Source organism: Calypte anna, chromosome 4A, assembly GCF_003957555.1.
Source record: "Calypte anna isolate BGI_N300 chromosome 4A, bCalAnn1_v1.p, whole genome shotgun sequence".
NCBI lineage: Eukaryota > Metazoa > Chordata > Aves > Apodiformes > Trochilidae > Calypte > Calypte anna.
In genome coordinates, this window is record NC_044248.1 from 6,157,502 (window position 1) to 6,179,480 (window position 21,979).

The following is a 21,979-nucleotide window of genomic DNA, read 5'->3' on the forward strand; positions in this document are numbered from 1 at the left end:
CCTAAAGTTCTGATGGTTTAACTCCCCATGTGGATGCTTGAATTCTAGAGGCATTCATGCAAGATTAAAAAGCATCCACAAGGCATAATTATACTACTATAGTCTCTGGTAAATTTCCTCATATAAAGAAGACCTTTCAAACGTTGAAAAGAGAGGTTGTTTGGAAGAAAGAAAGAAAGAAAGAAAGAAAGAAGAAAAAAGAAAAAAAAAAAGAAAAAACCCAGTCCTTTGATGTCCTAGCATAGAAATTTTATGAGGTTTTCTGCTGTTCAGTTAGCACATACTGTATAAGCATGCACACACACACAAGATTATAAACATGAAAAAGAACAATCCTCAGATGATTCATTTTGACTGACCTCTGGTCAAAGCACATTGACCCAAAATGACATCACAATTACTCAAGGATATTTACCAAGGTTTGGGAAGTTTTAAAGATCTAGACAATTTTCCCTTTTAATATCATGAGTACAATTGATTTGTGGCATATGTGATCATCAATTCTGCAAAGTAGCTTCTGTAAGCTATAAGCAGCAAACTGGTTTTTGCCACTGCATAAAAATGGATCTGAGCTCTCAACACCACAATGAGAGAGGAAATGACAGAATTACAACCTGGTTTTGTATTCTCTGTATAAAAGATATACATAGTAGGTCTGATCTTACCCTAGTTCTCTTACCTTGTAGCTAGGTGGTTAGAAAGCTTGACTTCCACTGCTTGGAGTTAGATTAAACTTACAAAAAAGCTAAATATGTGAAAGTAGAGGGGTCGACAATTAAGGCAACCAAGCAACTAAATATTTCTTTTAAGGAAAGCTGTGCATAAAGGGTTAAAAAAATTAGAGTCTGCAGAAATGAACTATATTTAACTCCACATTTCCCTCAGGTTCTCATTATAGGAGAAAATTAACGTTGTCTGGATGACTTTAACTGTGTGCTTTCTTTTTTAATATATTTCATTTTATTGAAGTGCAATATTTCCACTACATTTCCTGGGTTTCAATTCTTTTTGTATAGTTAATGCACTTCTAAAATATTTTAGCATGAATATTACAACACATTCTGCTTTCACATAGTTTCTTGGCAGAGACTTTTCTTGAATTTCTTTTCTTTACAATTATTAACAATATTATAGTTGAGCACTAAGAAAGAACCACACAGATAATTCGGGTTTAGTAATGAAAATATATGGGGTGAAACCAGCATATTGCTTTTCAATGTCTTCAAATCATCATCATAGAATGAACAGTCAAAAGTGATGAAGTCTAACATTGATTTACACTTGATCATTTGATCAGAAGTGTAATTATGAGAGGGCACAAGACTTTCAGTTTCTGAGTCCCAACTAGACCAAGGCATATTTAGAGGGATGAGGGAGACCAGCAGGAAAAGGGAAAGCTTGATTAATTTTAGTTCCATGGGTCTGTACTGCTAATTTCTGAGATAATTCCATATTAATTAAAGCAGCAAATTTGTTGAAAATAATTTTATTGAAACAGTGGGGGGTGGTGTCAAATTAGTGAACATAATAAAATATGTGAAATAAGGTCAAGGTGAAGAGAATATATTTTCACATATAAACGAGTTAGGTTGCCTTTGCTTTTAGTACAACACAGATGATATAGCTCAGAGGGGGAACCTGCTCCTCTACCACCTTTCAGAGGTATAAGAGGTGAACTTTAATAGATTTCTTGTAGCATTTAGGGCACTTACTATAACAGTCTGCTGAGGTGCAAACATTTTGTCCATTTTGTTTAACTTGCTCTGTAGTCCATACACTCCTGCAGTGGGGCAGATCTGGTAACAGACACACGTTTGCTTCCTCCTGCTGCATCTGAGATAAATAAGGGATACCTACAGGATTCAGTGAACTCTATTTCAAAGCCTCCTGGATCAAAATAATTCCAGAGTCTCCTAAATATGGTCAGACTACAGTGTGAAACACTTTAGAACAGGTTAGTCCAATAGTGGAAGCATCACAAGTCAGTTACACGAGTTTCTGGAGACCTCATCCAATGATCACTGAGATAATTCCTTAAAATTTCTGGGAGCCTCCTACAGGGCAATAGTCAGGTATGTAAATGCACACAGCACATTCGTGCAACTAGTTGAGATGTCTCATGCATTCTCTGAAGAAGAACCCAGATTTACCCCCAGAGCTGTGAACAGCACCTTCAGGTTTGGCAAACAGTGGCAGCTTCATCTGTACACAAAAATGAGGATGGGAAAATGCTGTGCTTTGACTAAAGCAGCACGCACTGCTGGATAAACTTCTTCTGCACACAGCACATCAGAAAAAAAAAAAAAAAAAGCAGTAAAACCTTAGTATTCTCCATCCTTGGGGTAATTTTTGGTTTATGTCCTATTAATGTAACCAAATTAACCAGACATGTTATAAGGACTGTTAAAACCACTGATATGTGAGTGTACCAGCAGCAACACCCCAAGCTGTAAAATCCTGCAAGCCAGCTTGAGAATTAAAGAGAGATGGACAGAATCTCTATTTTGTAGTGCCAACTTTTTGAACACTTCACATTTGTCACAAAGCATATGATGGTGCTGGCAGTGGGTCCCAGTTAGCTGTGGTGCCCTTTATGAAAGCCAGTGCCTACACAAAGAGACAGCTATGGTCTCATCCTCAAAAAATCTGAGTGCGTTTGCTCCTCTGGTGAATTATTGCTGTCCTGGACAGTAGGTGGGAAGAGTGCAGGATCCTGAGGCACACAGAAAATAAGCTCTCCAACAGTTTTGTAGGCTGTGCACACAGAGCCATTCTATCACTTTTCAGCAACTCCAGCTTATATTGTATCTACAGACCTGCAGTAAGATGAGATAGTCACAGTATTTAAACCTTCTAACAATCTAAGCTGCAAATCTGCCAGCCTCCCGCTCCTTAGGATGCTTCATCTCAGCTAAAAATCCTCAGTTCAGAGGGAGAAGAGCACAGAGCTCTAGAGCTGACTGTAATGCATTCCACCAGACAGCCTTTATGAATTTTTTAGCTGAACTTTCTCCTGTCCTTGTTGTTCTTGCCAAACGCAGGCAGAACAGTTCCGAGGAAACAGCAATTCCCCAAAGGTTTACATGCACTGTTCAATTCCCAACACTAAAAAAAAAAAAAAAAAAAAAAGCAAATTATACCCTTTTTCTAAACTGAGTTTTGTCTCCTATTTTCCTTCATCATAAATTACAACGTCCAGAACTTGCACTGCATAGCTGAGAAACGAGCAGGAATTGCCACATTCAATTAGCACAGCAGAGGCTGCAAAATTGCAATAGGATTTCACTCACTTTAATTCACTAGTTGGTTGCCATAAATACTCGTCTGTAAAACATGAAATTCTGACTACTCCACAGACATTATTTTCCTTTCATGAAGATGTCTGTTTACTTTGGCAGATTCTCTTGGGAGAAATTCTAATGACTTCCACTACCAAAAAAAAAAAATTAAAAAACCAAAACAAAACTACCAAAAACCCCAAACAAAAAAGAAACAGAAACTGCCACTAGCAAGCAAGAAAATATTAGTCAAATGTTCTGGTTAAACTCCAGGCAAAAAGAAGAAAAAGCAGATTAAACCACTGCTTTGCATTCTTGTGACCAGAACCCAGAGCCTTCAAGTCCAGCAGGCAGCAGAGCTCTTATGACTGAAGCTGAGCTTTGAATAAAGGAAGAAATCTGCCCATGTCCTGTGAATTTTAAGATTTTTAAGATTTTCAGCTTTAACATGGACATGGGAAGTGCAGAATAAAGCAAACTATCTGAGTCCCTGGTGATAATTTTTAGCACTGCTTTTAATTTCATTCCAATATACAGTGATCTAACAAAGGTTTATTTCCCATTTTTGCTGTATCTGGATGATTAAATTTTGTTTTCTTGTAATAAGAAAAATAAGGGAAAATAAGGAAGTAAGGAAATAATACTAAGGAAATAAGGAATAAGGAAAATGGTGAACTACTGTAACACATATTACTGCTCCCTGCTGAAACAGACTTGTCTACCCCCTTCCTAAGAATGTATTATTATTATTTTCAGAGTTTGAAAAAATCAAGAGCAGAAAAACAGTAAATGAAACACATTGATGTACATTTTCAGAACTTTTTCCTGTGAAATGTCAAACCTCATCATCTGCTTTTCTAGATGAATCACCTGCAGTCCCAGGCATTTTTGTGGGGGGAAAAGGTAACAAACAAAAACCAGCTTTGAGGTTAAGTAGGAGAAAGAAGCTCTAGCAAAAGTAAATGAATGGTGTAAATTTTTTTTACCAGCTCCTTTCAAATCTTAACCTGAGGAATGAAACAGACACAGGTCACAGAGCAAGGGACAGCAGATTCTGTACTTCCCTAAACAGTCTGATCTCTTTTAGGGAAGACAGAGACACATCTCTCAGCACAGCCAGCACAGGACAGGCAGAGCTGCCTAAACACAGAGTGCTGGCAAAGAGCACAGGAAGAAGAGATGTGGGAAGGTGAAAAAGGAAAGAGAAAACAAGCAACTGATATAAACCCCCTGTTTTTCTTGTAGCTGTGGAGCCATGGGTCAAACGGAGTAGTAAATCACTGTAAATGCTGAAAGGGCTGTAAATATTGTAGGCTGTGGAAAGAACAATTTGTTGCATTACAAGCAGCTGATGAGCCTCTGTGCTGAGCCACTCCACGAGAAAAGGGGTTTTTTTGCAGTCAGTGCTTTCTGTAGCCACATTTACTTTGAAGCATAACACACAAAAACTCACCTACAAAGCTGCTTTTAGTGTTGGAATGAAAGCACAGATCATTTTCATGTGTGCATGTTGTCTGAAGCCCATGTTCAAAAGCATGGCTATGGTGATTTTCCAGCTACCTAATAGGAGAGAAAAAGCAGAGCTATTTTCTTTTTTATACATTAGGTCCCTGATATTCTGGTGTTTGTGTTTATTTACAAAATGAGGAAGCACTGAAGTAACACTACCTGCACATAAAAGTCTACATAGTATATATAAATTTGTATCAACTTCATGGCTCACTATATGTTCCCAAAACCGATAGCACTTGTTTAGTGGTGTCTGATTAGGAGAAGAGATAGATCCTACCCTCGAGGACATACACTTCTTAAAGAAGCTAAACCCACAGACTGCTCCGAAGTGCAAAGCATCTCAGCACAATCCCTTTCAGCTCTTTTAACTCCTGAAACTTTGGGGGGTTTTTTTGTTCAGCCAGGAAAAGAGAAGTTGGCCAAAATCCTTTCTCATATAATAATATCCTGTCACTAACATTGGCCTATAGCAGGTGTTACTCCCCTGGGTTTATAAAAAGGAAAGAACTTCAGCTCTGAATGGTAATTTCTCAAAGAAATAATGACCATGCAGTGGAAAATTTCAGGAGCCTCTGCTTCGATGACCCCTTCCATGTCACCCAAATGGCAGCCAGAAAAGCTGCTTAGTAACCCTTACAGGTTGTTTGATTTTAATAAATGTATTTTATTTATTTAATTGGGGGAGAGGATGTTGACATGGTGACCTCAGAGGTCTTCTCGAGCCGTGACAATTCTGTGGATCTGTGATCCTGTGACTTGTCCTTACACGGTGTTATTTTATGTAACCTCCTGTGATTTGCCTTTGTGTTTCCCCTTCTGAGGCACCTCTGGTTCAGTCTGCCACTCAAAATTTAGCACATGGTGGGTGACAGAGAACACCAGGCCCATAAGGAAGTCACTGTCCTTCAGGCACTGACAAACCCAGGACAGTTCTCAGCCCCTCCTCTGTGAAGCTGGTGCCTGGCACCTTTGTTGCAATGAAGACACAGTAGGAGGCTGAATAATGGCCACAAGAACTGTACCTGAGGTTTATTTGGTTTTACCATACTCACAGCTTGGTTTGCAACATCTTGGGTTTGTTTTTTTTTCAATTTTATTTTACAGATTATGTACAGCCATACTGCAGATGGACTGACTGGCATTTGCTCCTCAGAACCTTGGCTGTCTGGCCCAAAAAACTCACCCCAGCTCTGGACTCTGTTGCTTCCCCAACTCCTTCAGATGAGGGGCTCTGCCAGTATGCTCTGCTCTTCAGGCCCAAGTGCACAGTCACTTTCTGATGGCAATCAGGGAACATGAAAGCATCTCAGTATCCCCTAGGAACTGGAATCTAGGAAGTATTGTACATGCTTAGCCTGTTCTTACACATGTTTAGGAATCATATTTTCAGACACAATTACCTTCCTACTAGCCCAATCCAAAAAAGCTCCCAAACCTTCCCTGGAAAGGGGCAGCTAAGATACAAGAAAGCAGGAAAGATTCAAGAGACTCCAAGGGAGGAGAACATTAAAGCAAGAGGGTGCTAAGTTGAAGAACCTGGGAACTGGAGAGAAAAAGCAAACAATGCTACAAAAGGACTCCCCGCTTTCTAATGGCACCAAGATGCCAGTTTAGAAACTTGATTTCCTGGAGGAGATTCAGAGTTTTGGGCCTCAGCATACACTAAAGGGCCTCGTATCAGAGGCAGAAGAGACAGGATGCACAGCCCAAAGGCTTCTTGGTCCAACAAGGAACAGCTGTTCTTGCTTTTATCAGAGTCAAGAAACGTATGTCACAAGACCAAGGAGCACCAAAGACCTGGATCCTGCTGCAAGACTCAGCCAGAAGCTTTCCTCAGAAAAAGGAGAGAGGGAGAGATCAGGTTTCTCTCTCTGAAGGTGCCTCCATTAGAGAGGGGTCGGATGAATCACCCTTTGGTAGCACCCGTCTTGTGTTTGCAGATCACGCAGCTGATGCAGAGAGGACGCTTACTTTTTAGATGGTTAATACAGATGAGATTTACCCCATGAAAGTTGTTTTATAAATTACTGGGGTAAGTAGCTACCTTGGTAGAGACAGGCTGTCGCAGAGGATGTGAGTACTCTTGTTTTTCAATGCAAAAAGACTACTCAAAGACGCCACAATAGATGGTTTGAGGGAAGAATTGCTGGAATTTGAGCTTGATTTAAAGGTGAGGGACAGAGAAGCTGGCCACTTACAAAAGAAATGACTAAATGAGTTCCTCTAAACCCTGTAGAAATAGGCAGCTGCTTAGAGGAGAGGCACAGTGCAGCATTGCTTCCACAGACGCCTGAGAACGCCCCAGGTAGAGGACAGCTTCTGTTCAGGCTTGCACACAACCAAATGTCAGAAGTATGACACAAACACCCGGGGAAGCTCGATGGTACCAGTTCTGCAGCTCACAAATCTGGTGTTTATGAGGACTGTGCTGTGAAGCAACAAACATTCTCTTCAGAGAGGAACCATTACTTGACCAGCAACATTTACTCGGCACGTGATGATCTGTAAAGCCTTGCTCTGCACTGGTTTTTAACACTGGTTCTTGAAACGAGTGCCAATGTTAACAAATAATTCTGGAATACTAAACCATCAGAGCAAAGATAAATATGTACCAATTACTCTTCCATGCCGCAAATGTATTTGTATCTTAACCCTGCAAGATGGCATGGATCCCCAAACACACACACCCACACAGGGTCATGATCGCGTCAGAGATTACAGCAGATGCTCCAACTGGTTTTGTTTTTTTTTTTTTTTTTGTTATATACATCTAACGAACCCAAACAGATTTAGCAAATAAAAATTGTTACACTGGGTCAGATCACAGGTCCATTGGCGAGATGGAAAGCAGCCATCCAGCCTTTGGCAGTGGCCACTAATGGATGCCTACAGATAAGTGTAATAGTTTGAGCATATGATGACACTTCACTGATGTGGTCTATAGACATGTATTAATTTTTTCACTTATTTTTTGTTATTCAGGGCTATCTACAACTGTAACAGCCATACATCTATAGCTGCCAAACTATTTTATTTGTTTCACTGTAAAGATGCCCAGAGCTGCGGTTCCACTGGAGGGGAAGGGGTAAACCCCACCTTAAACATTCTCTCCAGGAACTCTCTCAGAAGCCACCACCACACCTCAGCACAGCCTCGGCCTGAGCTTTGGAGGGTCTCCAAGGAGCCGACCAAGCGAGCGGCAGAGTTTGATGGGAACATCAGGGTGGACAGACAAGAGTGTGGAGCAACAGCTTCACCCAGGACCTCCGGCACAAGAGACGAGCGGGGAGACCCCACCCTGCCATCGCCATCACAGAGGGGAAGGGGAAGCCACCGGGATCCTGCCCTTCCAGCCCCACAAGGACCGGGCAGCTCTGAGGTGACACCGGGACCCGGCGCTGGAGGCGGCGGCGGCGGCTGAGGCGACAGCGCGCGCGCGGCAGGGGCGGGGCCTCAACACCCGCCCGTCTCGTGCCACCCCACTCCCCCCCCTCTCCCGCCCCCCGCCCCAAGTGGCGCGCGGCCCCCGCGTCAATGCAAATGAGAGGCGCGCGAGGCGAAGGGGCGGGGCCGCCCCTCAGCGAGGGTTTTGATGGGAGAGCCGGCAACGGAAGAAACCATCGCCTCCCCAGCCCTTACCCCCCCCCCTACCCCTCCTACACCCCGCGGTCTTTCTGTCCGCCCGCTGCCGCAAAAATTAAATTATTTGACGTCGCCTATTTCCCGTGCCTGGATGGAAGCCCAGTGAGTGCCTTCCGCGGCGTTACTTAAAGCTGATGCTTCTCTACCCCCTCTCACCTCCCCCCCGCCTCTCCCCATAAGTGGTAGCGCTCACCCAGCTCGGCGTTGGTCAGGGAGGGGCGGGGCGGTGGGGAGGTTTATGCATTATTCATGAGATGGGCGGGGACACACCGCTCATTACCAAGGTCGGCCGGCCGGGCGAAGGGGGTGTGGTCTGTGACGTAACTATGACGAATGTTCCGGTGCTCTTAAGGGTATCGCAGTCGGCTGGCAGCCGGCAGTGGGGGCGGGGGAGGCGGCTGGGGGTCGAGCTGCGGACCCGCTGTGGGAGCCCGGGCCGCCTGCCGTGTGGGGGGTACCGGCGGCCCGCCCGCCCGCTTAGTGCTTGGCCGGGAAACGCCCCGCTTCCCCCTGGCTACGGTGCAGTGGCGGGGGGGGTGGGGTGTGGGGTGGTGCTGGTGGTGTCGGCCGGAGGAGATAGTGGGGAGCTGGAAGGGGAGGGGGGAAGGAACGACCTGTCCGGGGGTGTTTCGATGATCTAGCGGATTACTGTGGGTGCGACTGTAGGAGGGAAGGGCCGCCCTACCGGGGGTCCCGGTAGAGTAGAAAAAAGAAATTGATAAAAATAGGATTATTTATTATCAGCGAAAGGCTCCGATATCTGTAAAACCAATATAGAGGAAATTATGGCAAGGCAAAGGGCTTTATTCTAGAAAGTGGGTTGGTGTTTTGTTGGTCTTTTTTTTCTTTTTTTTTTTTTTTTTTTTTTGGCTTATATAGCGCCTTGCGATAGGCGGGTGTTTAACCCCCACCCCCGTGGATTATTAATTATCTTTGTCTCTTCAGACCCCCGGGGCGGGGAACGCGCCCCTCCGCTGAGCCGGTGTCAGGGGAGCCCCCTCCGCTGCATGGGGGATCACAGCCTCGGGCTCTCGCAGACAGCGACCGCCAGCCCACCGCCGGGTGTAGGAGGCGCTGGTTCCGCCGGGTCCTTCCCCTCCCTGGCAGCCGCCTCTCGTAACTCCTCCTGCCCCTTCTCACCCGCGGTAACCGGTTCCTCCGGCAGCGGCGCCGGGTCCGGTGGGTCGCCGCCACCCCCCTCTCTGTTCCCCTCGGCGGCCGCTGCTGCGCATCATCAAAACATGCAGGATGAGCTGCTCCTGGGGGTGAAACCGCAGCAGGCAGGCAGCGAGAGGCTGGGCAGCAGCCCCGCATCAGGACACCCCCCTCTCGGCCACCCCTCCTCTGACTTTAAACCCAGTCTCAGCCCCCACCAGGATTTAAACAAGCAGCAACCGCAGCAGCAACAGCCGCCGCCTCCTCCTCCTCAGCTGAGCCAGAAGAGGAAAGAGTTTAAGCAGCAGCAGCTCAGCAGCCCAGCCCAGCTCGGCAGCAGCCACCCCCTGAATAACCACCACCCCCCAGACTATCATCACCACCCCCCTCAGCAGCAGCAGCAGCAGTTCAGCCACCCCACTGACAAGTACCAGCAGCAGGAGCACAGGCAACAGCAGCAGCTCCAGCTCCTCAGCGCTCACCCCCCGGAGCCGCCGCGGACGGGGGACTACCCGCACCACCGGCCTCTCAGCCCCGCCGAGCACCAGGGCGGCGCGGACAGGGGGGGTTCGGAGCGGCTCGCCCCTTCCTGCCCGGGGGGATCGGCGTCCGCGGACCCCAATGTGGGGGTGGCCGCCGCCGCCTCCTGCGTGAATCCACCTCCGTCTCCTCCTCATCTGCAGGCGAGAGCCAAGCTGCCCCCCATGGAGTCCCCCCCGAACAGCCACTTGCTGGGCAGCCCCGGGAACCTCCTGCCCGGCGGGCTAGGCTCTGGCTTTAGCAGCTTGCAGAGCCCGGAGATCCCCAGCCCCCATCACCAGAGCGGGGGCGGCTCCTCGTCGGCGGCTTCCCCTCCTCCTCCGCCGCTGCCCGGCTTCGGCACCCCCTGGTCGGTGCAGACCTCGTCGCCGCCTCCGCAGCAGACGCAGCAGCCTCCGGTCTCCAGCGGCAGCGGCGGCGGGCAGATAAGCGCGATGCCGCCTCCGAGCCCGGAATCCGAGACCAGCTTCTACCCGGGGATCCCGTCATCGATCAACCCCGCTTTCTTCCAGAGCTTCTCGCCGGTGTCTCCTCACAACCCCTGCGCCGGGCCCTTCAGCAGCCCCTTCTCTGCCGCCGCCCCCCCGCCGCCGCCGCAGATGAATTTACCTCAGCAGCAACAGCAGCAACAGCAAAACCGGAGATCCCCTGTGAGCCCCCAGCTCCAGCACCAACACCAGGCGGCGGCCGCAGCCGCCGCCTTCCTGCAGCAGAGAAACTCCTACAACCACCACCAGGTACCGGGCGGCGGCGGAGGCGGGAGGGCCGGGCAGCCGCGGCAGGGAGGCCGAGCGACTCGGCTCCAGAAGGGAGCCCGGAGGGGGGAGGGAGGAGAGCGGGGTGAGGGGGAGAGCCCTTGGAGATGGGACGGATGGAGGAGGCACGGACATGAGGGGCGGTGAGCCCCGATCCCCTCGTCGCGATAGTCGTGGCGGCCGGGAGGTTTCTCTTTTGCCGGCGCCGGGCGAGGCTGCGCGGCGGTGACAGCCCGGCGGGACCCTGGCGGCGGAGCCAGGGTGGGGCCCGGCACGGCCGCGCTCGCTCCTCCGCCCTGGGCGGGCTGAGGGTCGGCCGTGACAAGCGGGAAGGTACCGGTGCCCCCCTGCCCGCTGCGGGGCCAGGCTGGAAAAGGCAGCCGTAGGGGTCGGGCCGGGAGGCTGTTGGCAGCGGCCGCTGCTCCCCGCCCGTTCCGGGTGGCAGGTGGTGGGGCGGCCGCTTTGGGTTGCGACAGCGACTGCCCACGGACTTCGTATATTTTGGTGGTGCGAGGAGGGGGGTTACTCTCGTACAAGAGGGTAAACGCTCCTTTTGCTGTCAAGGAGTTTCACCTTGAAAATAGATTTACCGCCCCCTCTCCCCCCATAGTTGCCCGTGGCGAACGCGGTGTCCCCGGAACAATGAGCCTGACAGCTCCGGCCGGCACCGCCGCTGCCTCTTCCCCGGGAAGTCCCTTCCCAGCCTCAACCCTGCCCCTGGCACTCCCTGGGCGGGCTCGGTGGGATGAGCACAAGTCACTGAAAGTAGAGTCAGATTGCAAAGCTGTCAACGTCGTCGCCTTGTCTGGGGTTTTGCCTGAAATTCCTTGAATTTGTATCCTCAGACAGCGCTGCGTTTCGGGTTACCGTAGTTTTGCTGCCGCTTTTATTCAAGCAGCGTAAGGATCCCGTGTTTAAAATGGAAGTTTACCTTTTTTTTTATGATTATTATTTTTCCCCCGGAACAAAATACTTGCTGTAAGAAATTGAGAGGAAAGCAAATCCATGTTAATATTACCTGATAGTCCATTATAGCCATATCCTGCTCTGGTCATCTGCTTGGTTATGAAAGGCCAAAGTTATATAGGCCTCATCTTAATTTTTGTTTAATTCCATCCTTAAATCATGTCAGTTTTAATCGGTAGAACCGGATTTGTGAAGCATTTCTGTCAGAACTGCAATCTCACATTAGGTGTGCCTCTCCAAGAACTGATTTGGATGCATTAAAATTAGGAGCTAGTTGTCCTTCACGTCCATAATAACCCTCTTCAAACAAATTCCAAAGCAATTCTCCAACATGAGTTGTACAGGAATTTTGTCTCGGATACAAGTCATAGGTGAACTTCAACAGTGCCATGACAGCATAGCTAGCAATATTAGAGGCTTGCTAACATTTGGCATTATCTCTTAAGGTTTGTTTCACAATGGAGTGCCTGCCTCTCCCAAAATTCCAATTAAAGTATTCAAGTTTTACAACATAATTATCTATAATGCCATAGAGTGGGTTGTTTTCCTGATTACTTGACCGAAATGGCTTTAGTGAGGTAATTTTGTTTGGTTTTGGGGGAGGGGGGGCAGGTGGTGTTAAAATTTTATCTTGCTGTCTTCAAAAAGTTCTATTTTATCTAATACATAGCATACTGACATGCTTAAAATTTTTAGGTTATTAGAGGTGCAAGCTGAGGGTTGGTTGCAGCTAAGCTTTGAGGTAGAAATACTGTGATTTAACTTCACAGGAGAACTGCATTTACAGTACCATTTCTGTGTTTGAAAAGCCTTTCCAAGAACAGTCAGATTTGAGAACACTGAAATTCTGTTCTTCAGTGTCAGTCAGGCTCAGTGGGTCCATCTCTTGGTGGTATGTCAACCACTATAGGTCACTTTTTAGCACAAGTTGCAGCTCAGGAATAAAACTTCTCATCCTGTAATATCTTCCCTCAAAAGATAGTGTATGTTTTCATATTGAGGAATATAGTGCATTTATTAGATACAGAAATGCTTCATATGGCATTTAAATAGGAAAAGAAAAAATCCCCCAATTTCCACCCTGCAGAATTCCACAGATAGCCCTGTTCACTACTTCAGAAACTTGAGCAGTAGGTCAGAATAATGCATTTTAATGTGGAAATGTTAAGATGGTTCCTTCAAGGAGATTCTGTACAGTAATCAGTACGCGTTTTGGTCTTATATGGTAATACTGAGGCAGTGGTACTCAGAATACTGGGGGAAAAAAGTCTGCCATCTGATTTTTAATTTTATTTACTGTTCACTGTAGTGAAATACTACTGCTCAGTGAGTGGGAATAATCAGAATAATAATTAATAATAATTTTTAAAATAGGCCTCTTAGAAATTCTTATTTTCCAGAGATCTCACTGTCATACCAAACAGTGTATGATTAAATGGCATCAGGGTTTTTGTAACAGTATTTTAAACTCTGGAGTTGTTTCATTGCATAGCTGCAAAGAATGCTGCCACTTACTAAAATGATAATCTAAATTGGTTCCACAAGTATTGCAGTGCTTTTGGGGGGATATATGGGGAAGTGGGAATTAACATTTTTTTCATTATGCCGTGTTCTTTAGTAATAGTTTTGTATGTTATCAGAGTTATAGAAATCTCCCTGCATTGATTACTTGATTGTTTCAGTCCGGGGATTCTTTGGGGGGTTTGTTTTATTTTTTCAAAGTAGGAAAACATTTCAGGTATTTCCAAAATAATATAAATTAATCTTTCTCTTCAGCCTCTTCTGAAGCAGTCGCCCTGGAGCAATCAGAGTAGCGGCTGGAGCACAGGAAATATATCCTGGGGAGGAATGCATGGCAGAGACCATCGTAGAACTGGAAACATGGGAATTCCAGGAACTATGAACCAGATCTCCCCTTTGAAGAAGCCCTTTTCTGGTAATGTCATAGCTCCTCCTAAATTTACTCGCTCCACTCCATCACTGACACCAAAATCGTGGATTGAAGATAACGTTTTCCGAACTGACAACAACAGTAACACTCTCCTTCCTTTGCAGGTAAGGGTGGTTTGGAACTGATGTGTTCATAGTCTGCATTGCGTTTTGGTATCATCCACTTTAAAGGAGAATGAAACAGTGGTTACAGGCCTGGTACTTGGTTTCTATATTTAGTCCTAAGTTGGAACTAACCCCAGTGCTTTCAATGTATTCAGCAATTATGAATATTGACTTTCAAGAAAGACAGAAACTGTAGCTGCTGATGCAGCAACAGAACAAAATAAGTTTAATCCAGCAGGTATTTTCTGCCTGTGGTACTGCTCATGTATTTATATATCCCTTTAAAACTCAGGATCATTTTTTTTTGTTCACTTGTTTTTGTACATAGGTTTCCTTACTTTGATAGGTGGCTCCGAGTCTTTCACGTTTGTCTTTTACTGGGATTCTAGGCTGACATTCTCATGCTAGTGAGATTTTTTTTATACCACATTCTAGCAACTTTTATGTCATATTTTGGCTGGAAGCCATGTGGTTTAGAAGTATTAAACAGTAGGACATGTCCTAGAACAAAAGATCTGGGTTCACCTCCTGAATTTTGCCAATGACATGTGACTTTAGGTAAGTCACTTAACTCCAGCCTTCATTACCTCTTGGTTAAATGCTGTTTTTTCATATTGCTGCCTGTTCCTTCATTGAGAACATTTCTTTTTAGCGGAGACCTTTTCTTTTCAATCCCAGTCTCAGATGCCATTCTAACACTTTATATTTTTTGCATGGGTTTATTTTAAGTTACACGAAAAGCTTGGACAACTTACTTTAGAAATGAATGTTTTAAAAATAGAGTATTCCATTAATTCTACACATTTTTAATTTTTCTGTTATGCCTGTGTTGTCATCATTTCTTCATCTCACACAACTGCTATATTCCAGAAAAAGCAGAAAAGATAAGATGGAGGAGGAAATAATTAGAATGTTTCTCTAGAATGCTTCTTTTTAAGGCTATTAGAGTCGGGTTTTGTTGGGTTTCACACAAAGTAGGCTAGAGTTTAATTGGTTGTAACTGTGACTGTGTTTGAGCTAGTAGAGCTGTATTTACATCAATTAGCAAACTAATCCTTACATAGCTCTAACACTGGCAAAAGGGTGCTCCCTAGGACCAGGTTCCTGTGATGGTGGAGTTCCCCTTGGCACCAGAGGCCATGTCCTCACTCTGTCCCAGTATGCTCTGATGCTTGCAAGTGTATTCACTGGACTTGGAAACCTAAGAGGATTTGTCTGTACTGTGGAGCCCTGTTCCATTAAGTAGCCTTGCTAGCTGAAATATAATAGCTAAATAATTTTTCTATGGGTGGAAAGATGGATAAAAGGGTGCCATTCTCTATGCATCCACCCTGATCTGTTAAGCGAAACAGATTACAGATAGGTAATGCTTGGGGGTGGAGGGCTCCAAGAATAGTTGAAAGTAGGCACTGAAACATCTCCCAAAGATGTTAGCCTAAGAAACAGCATTAAAAATACTAATGCCATCATGCATGGAAACTGCAGTGATGTGTGTGTTGGAATTCATACCCAGCTAAGCACAAGCTGTGAATATATTTACTCATTCAGTTTGCCTTACAAGTCAGTATGACTATTACTTTAAACTTTTGAAAGTTTCTACAGTGGTCATTAATATACATTAATTCATTTTCTGTCTAAACAGAAGTCTTGAGCATTCCAAATACAGTCTAAATCATTCCTATGTAGTAGGGTAGAAAAAAATCTTTGGAATTATTATAAATTACATTAATGCTTCCGTCTGTTTTTTGTTGGGTTTTTTAAGACCATGGTAAGGAGAGAAGGTGGATGGTCTTAATTGTTGTTTGTCTTACCTGTGAGCACCACAGCCACCAATTAAGTAAACCTGCTTGGCTATATTAATGCTGTATGTATGTGTGATGTATACTACACCATATATATCTATGCTTAAATCTCCTTTACATGTCTACAGTCACAGTTACAGAACACAGTAAAAATATTCCTTTGAAGCTTTGTAGTGTTATCTACTGCTATTTTGGAAACACTGGATGTTTCCATAAATTACTCTGCTATCCTGAAATAGCGTTCTTATTTTTTACTTTTCATTCTATTGTTGTATGATTAATCCCTTGTGATGACTGTTACATTTTGCAAGTCATAATGAAAAAGTTAAATAGAGCTTGGAGCTCATGCTTCTTTTCATCAGGACTTGCGTTGGCAATTGCAATGCTGTCAAACACCCATCTTGCTAATTTGTACTGTGCTTGTCTCCTTCCATAAAAGGCTGAGGTATTTAGATTGAGGATTCTTAAAGATACAGTAGCAATTTCAGAAGATACTTAAAAATAGTCATTAAATTTTGTGTCATTTGGGAAGTCTTGCACAAAAGCATTTTATGTCTGAGTAGAAGCTACCTGTTTCTTCGGGGCTTTCAGAGAGGCACCACATCTTAGCATGCCTGTTGAACACATCCTTCATAAATCACAGTTTTGCAGAGTACTTTTCTTCATTATCATACATAATTGTTTTAACTGCTGTAATCATTTTGTATGGCGGGGGGACAAAACGTCTCCATTCCAGACTTCAACTCAGACTGAGCAAATGAAAACAGCTTTTAGAAGCCAGTGTCCTCACTGATTAACTTGCTGTAGATCATTAATAATATTCTCCTAAAATGATGTGTATTTTTTGCTAAGCCTGAATGGCATTCAGCAGTATCAGCTGCTCATCCACACCTGATGCAAACAAGATAAAGCCACAAAGGAATTGTGTACAAATTCAAAGCTTTTCCCTTCCATTAAACTTTATTCTTTGGTGTTTGCATTGATGGATGGTCTTCAGTACAGAACTGACATCAGTTCTGATGAAAATAACATGTGGTGCTGAACTAATATGCTAGTGAGAATGAACATCCTTACTGCTAAATGAGTAAGTAATTATGTGTATTACTTAAAGGGTTCAAAGGGTTCAAAGGAGGTTTTCTGTACTTCATATTTAAACTGAAACATCCCATGTGAAGCTGAGTTCACAGTGGCCACATTAGTGACAGCAAAGCTGCTTTTGCTTACAGTGCTAACAAGGGATGACTCTCAGGGGAATTTGCCAAAGTCCAGGGGTTTTTGGTTTGTTTTAATATACAAGTATTTCAACATCATGGAAGCCCTGATTTAAACATGAGCAAATTAAGTCAGTAGTCAAGTTTTTTTTATGTGTGTCTGATTCAGTGTAAGAAGCTTCTTTTTATTTTCTCCCTCAGTTTTTTAAGATAACACAAATTATATAAGTTAAAGTTCCTTCTTAGACAAAATTATGTCTACAAGTTTAAGTTCTGCCACACTGCTTGTAGCATTATAGGTACTTCATACAGGGAGAGGTTTGTTGCCTTGTGCCAGAGGTATTAAGGAACAATTGGAAACCTTGTCAGGTATTCACACCATCTAACTTAAGCATTTAATTGAGGAGCTATTTCTCTCTCCTTAGAGAGACTCTAGGCTCCTTATTTAGCTAATCTCATTCTCTAGAACATAGCTGGCATCACTGGCACTGGGATTCCAGGTTAGGCACTTGATATTGCATGTCAAGAAGTTAGACCATATGAATATTCTCATTCTGTGATCCAAAGTACAAAAAAAATACACAGGAGACAAAGTAAAAGCATATTTGTAATCACAGATTCAGTTGCCTGTTTGGGTTTTTTGGTTGTTTTTTTTTCCCACCCAAAAATCACACTTCAGACATTTCTGCAGCCAAAATACAAGCACTGAAGTCAGTGTTTTGCATGTTCATTATTTTCAAATACATTCCTTGGATGAGGAAAATAATTTACCATTTCTAAACTATTTTTTTTAATTGCAGTGTCTAACTCTATTTTGATTGCAAGCTTAATGTTTCTTAATATCTTGCAAATAAGCCTACTAAAACCTATTGCACTGCATTCTATGAATATGAATTTAGTTTCTGTGTATCTTTTGAGTTCAGGAAATACACTGCATGTCTGGGTGTTTTTCACCTTGATTTGTCCTTCCTGTTTGTTCAGACAAACAGTTCATGCAGTGTTTGTGGTTCTAAAAGCTGAGTGTCATTATTCTGTGTTCCAGCATAGGCCTCCAGCTTGGAGGTGTCTCACAAATAGATTTTTCCTTTTCTATGTATTTTAGAAATGTACTAAGTTTTCAAACAAAACACTTGCTAAACAAAATTATTTTTAAGATGGTATTTGACAACAGGTGAGATTTGTATTTTCACTAACATCTGTTAGTTTTAGAAATTTAATTCAAATTGCTGTCCTACTCCTTCTGTCTTACCATCCCTTCCATTTGGAGGATTTCAGATTCTCAGTATGACAGTTTTAAGACAGTTTTAATAACTTCAAGTTCAAGACCTTTGAGTAAATAGGATTGGGAGCTGAGCACATGAACAACTCAAAGGAGTCAAGTAGTGGGAATTTTGTGGGTCTTGCTATACAAATGTTTTTGACTTGTCATCTTAATAGTTCTCTCCTACTTTTAAAATTTGCTTCAGTTATACAGCTCATTTGGTTAATGCAAGTCAAAATCAGAGTTAGGAAAATTCAGCAAAATATTTAACAGCTGTGATAGCATAGCAATGATATATATGCTAAGTAATGCATCTCACCTCATTCTGTCTGCCAAAGCACAGGTGTTCTTTAAAGTTAAATACATCCTCACCTTAGATCTGTCTGAAAGCACATTTACTGTATGGTCTAGTGAATTTACATTTAAGTGCTCAAGACTAGCTATTTCTAGATGGAGAGGGAGAGAGGGCTTGAAGAGGGTAAAAAAAGACCTTAAAACTTGACTAACAGCTTTCCCTTCAGGAGTCTGATTGTTTCTTTAGTTATTTTGTTGAAGCCATTCACATACAAATCATCTAGACTTGCCTCCTAAGTCAGTCTTGCCAAGCCTTTAATCATCTCTGTAATGTGTCTGGTTAGTTTCCAGTTCATGAATGTATGGTGTTGAGCTGAAGTATTCCAGTATGGATACAGTACATACTGTTGGGATTTTTTGTTTGTTTGTTTTTAAATGCTGATGTAGTTGGGAAGTAGGTGTGTCTTTACCACAGGGCCTGTTCTTGGTGCATTTTAGGTTCAGTTCAGCTAACTTACATACCTGATTGTCATTTTAACTTTAAAATATTTTTTTTTTGTCAGGTTGACCATGTCTACCAGATATTATAGTTCATCTTTACCACTAATGACACTGTGGAAAGTCACAAAGTAATTTCATGTGTCTACTTTAAGCCTCCCTCCTCTTTTAGAGAGCTAAAATTGTAGTTGTCAGAGGTTTTCATATTAAGTTTCTCATTTACACTAGTTATGGTTTCAAGGGGCTTATGATTATAGTATGTCTTCACTAAAATGAGAATGACTTGAAGTTTAGATGTTAGCAAAGATGATATTTTAGACTATATAATGTACTAAATTGTTAGGTTATTACCACTAACATTAATACCAAATACAATTATCCCAGTATTTCAAGTCTGTGAATATTTTTTATTTAATCAACTGTCAAACACTTAAAACACATTTTTATTCTGGTCAGTTTTAAGTTGAAGAAATGGAGCCTGTGTACATTTTAGTTTGGGAAATGATTTTTAAGCAAGCTTTTTTTAACTGAGCTTTTAAAAAAAAATCCATTTAACTCAGCAAGGTCAAAGCTAGAGAGTCATTTTTGGAGCCAGCTGAGACCATACTCAAAGTGATTAGAAGCTTTATGACTTTCAAGTTGTTTCCAGCACCCATCAGATGGTGCTACATTTCTTTAGAATATAAGAAGGATGTATAAAGGAGCATATTTTAAAAATACTTGCATTTACTGAATTAAATACCTATATCAAAAGCTTAGTTTTTTACTTTGAGTAGTCCGGAAGATCAGTGGTTTAAAGCATGTGTCCAGAATTCAAAGCTGTTTAACTTCTTAATGATGAACATCTATTTTTAGTATTTGTGGTTAAAGATTAGTAAAATTTTATTCACTGTTTAGTAGTTTCTGTCCTTATCTTTGCTTTTTGTGTAAATTACAACATAGAAGTCTTGAGATGTGACTGCACTGAGTTTCTTCTGCAAATACTCAAGCAGGATAATCTCTGCATAAATTGAAGGGATATATTTAGAAGCCCTAGACAGCTTGTGCCAAGAAAAATGATTCGTCCAACAATTTAGTGCTGAAACTTTCTCTTCAGAGAGAGCTGCCCTCCTCCCATTCATTCCCTATTAGAAGCATGGGGTGAGGACTTCTGAAATGCACACTCTGTTGATGTATTTTGCATGACATTGTCAAAAATATGTACTAGCACTAACAGCATTTTGTGGGTGAGATACTTATGCTTCTTCTATGTGGTGCTAATTTGTAAAAATTCAGAAATCTGCCACTTTTGTGTAGACTTTCTCACATAGTTTTAAGTTTTAAATTGAGTTCTGGATTTGTCATTTATTCATAAAGCTCTGAATCCATAGGCAGTTACACCAGAACCAAGTGTTTTCAGGTCTGCTGTGCATGAATACAGATGTGATTCTGGTATTGGAAAGGCAAGGCAAGGAGGATTCAAATGTTTATACAGTTAAAGAAATAAAAAGTGTGAGCATTCCTAGTGCCTAGGAGAAGTTAAGTATCAGCATTGAGGAAAAAGACAGCATTAAGTTGTGACATTCCACTGGGGTACAGACCTTCTGACACATCAAGAGTTCACTTGCTTTTTAGCACAGAGCTGCTGAGCCACAGAGGTGAGGGAAATGCAAAATATTTTACAGGAATTCAGCCTTGACAAAAGGAGATTTTGGAGGCAGGCTGGTAGAAAAAGTATATTAACATAGATGCTTATGTATCAATCCCTTTGTACTGCTGATTATCTTTAGTTTCATTATTTCAACATGGTTGATTAGCATTTATCTTCTGAAAGCATCTGGGCCTACTTTTAAAACAACATGGAAATAGTTCCAAGAATTAGAACTATTTCCATGTTGTTTTAAAGGTAATTCCAGGTTGGTTTAGAAGATAGCTGCCTCCCAACCATGTTGAAATAATGAAACTAAAGATAGTCCCAAGAATTAGGACTATTTCCATGTGTGTGGAAAAGTACCTAAAACAATCTTCTTCCCTTGGTTTTTTTGTGCTTGCCCCAAAGATCAAGGAAAACCCCAGTGGAAGTCTTCTGATGGAGTAGAACATGCTGTAATGGAACTGTTTCCTTCCAAAGCATCATGGATTTTATTTTTTTTTTTCTTACAGCAGAATTTCCTAGAAAATCTTGGCTCAAGTGACCTACGTTATTGAAATACTTTGAAGTTCTGCTTTGAAATGAAAGCTTCATATTTGCATAGATTAACTGCCTTTTTTAAGATGGGATGCTCATCTTTGAGGAGCTCAAAGCAGTGTTTTAGCATTATAAAGCCTGGCTGCACAAAGGTTTAAAATGAACCTTGTACCCAAAGAATTACTTGCTCATTTTGAGACAGATTTCAGATAATACTGCTTTATAGTGTGTAGTTCATCAGTGTGAATAGGAATAGGTGTCAAAAGTCTGAAGCACTGACTACCTGGGTATTACACAAACTCACAAATGGACAGCATGATGGGGGTAGTGAAAAAGCACGATGCAATTCCCATATTTAAATCATGCTTTGCTTTAGTGTATTCACATCATTTTTATACTCTCCACTGCATGCCTATTGCACGTTTCCCCTGCCAGGAATGAAGTAATACAATTCAAAGAAACAAACCACATTTTCTTCTGCTTTATGGACATGAACTTTCTAAGGTGTGAAGGTCATGGGAAAAGTTTGTTTATTCTGCTTCCAGAACCACAAGACCTTTCACTTTAGATACACAAAACTCTGCAAAACAGAATAATGCAAAGGTGGTATTGGAGTAATTTCACCACAGCAGCCACTGGAGCAGTTTATAAATGAGTCACAAATGCATGTTACATGTTTTACTTTTCTATTCCTCTAACATCTTTGGGCCCAGTATTTAGGACTTACCCATGATGGAGCCCTTTCTTATATGCTTCTGCTCTCTGTAGTCTTGCCCAGAAAATCGTGTTATTTCAACACATATGTAGATGTCAATGTTATAAAAATAAAGTAGAAAATCTTAC

The 21,979-nt window shown here is 42.8% G+C and overlaps 1 protein-coding gene and 1 long non-coding RNA gene across 4 annotated transcripts in view; one reads left to right on the top strand and one right to left on the bottom strand.

The window, feature by feature from the left end:
• Positions 1-4,774: 4,774 nt before the first annotated feature.
• Positions 4,775-8,666, bottom strand: LOC115598270. The gene is made up of 3 exons (XR_003987533.1): positions 8,626-8,666; positions 5,974-6,066; positions 4,775-4,838 (listed from the first exon to the last, which is right to left on the bottom strand). It is a non-coding gene; the product is annotated as an uncharacterized LOC115598270 (long non-coding RNA).
• A 184-nt stretch (positions 8,667-8,850) lies between these two features.
• Positions 8,851-21,979, top strand: part of CPEB2 (cytoplasmic polyadenylation element binding protein 2) — a 54,954-nt gene continuing 41,825 nt past the window's right edge. The window contains exons 1-3 of one of the 3 annotated variants that reach the window (XM_030449493.1): positions 8,851-8,951; positions 9,378-10,864; positions 13,625-13,903. In XM_030449493.1, the coding sequence (XP_030305353.1) occupies positions 9,440-10,864; positions 13,625-13,903 (1,704 nt within the window). In that variant the 5' untranslated portion in view covers positions 8,851-8,951; positions 9,378-9,439. Of the gene's footprint in view, positions 8,952-9,040; positions 9,083-9,340; positions 10,865-13,624; positions 13,904-21,979 lie in introns of those variants that run through there. The other 2 variants (XM_030449494.1, XM_030449495.1) reach the window with 2 other exon arrangements.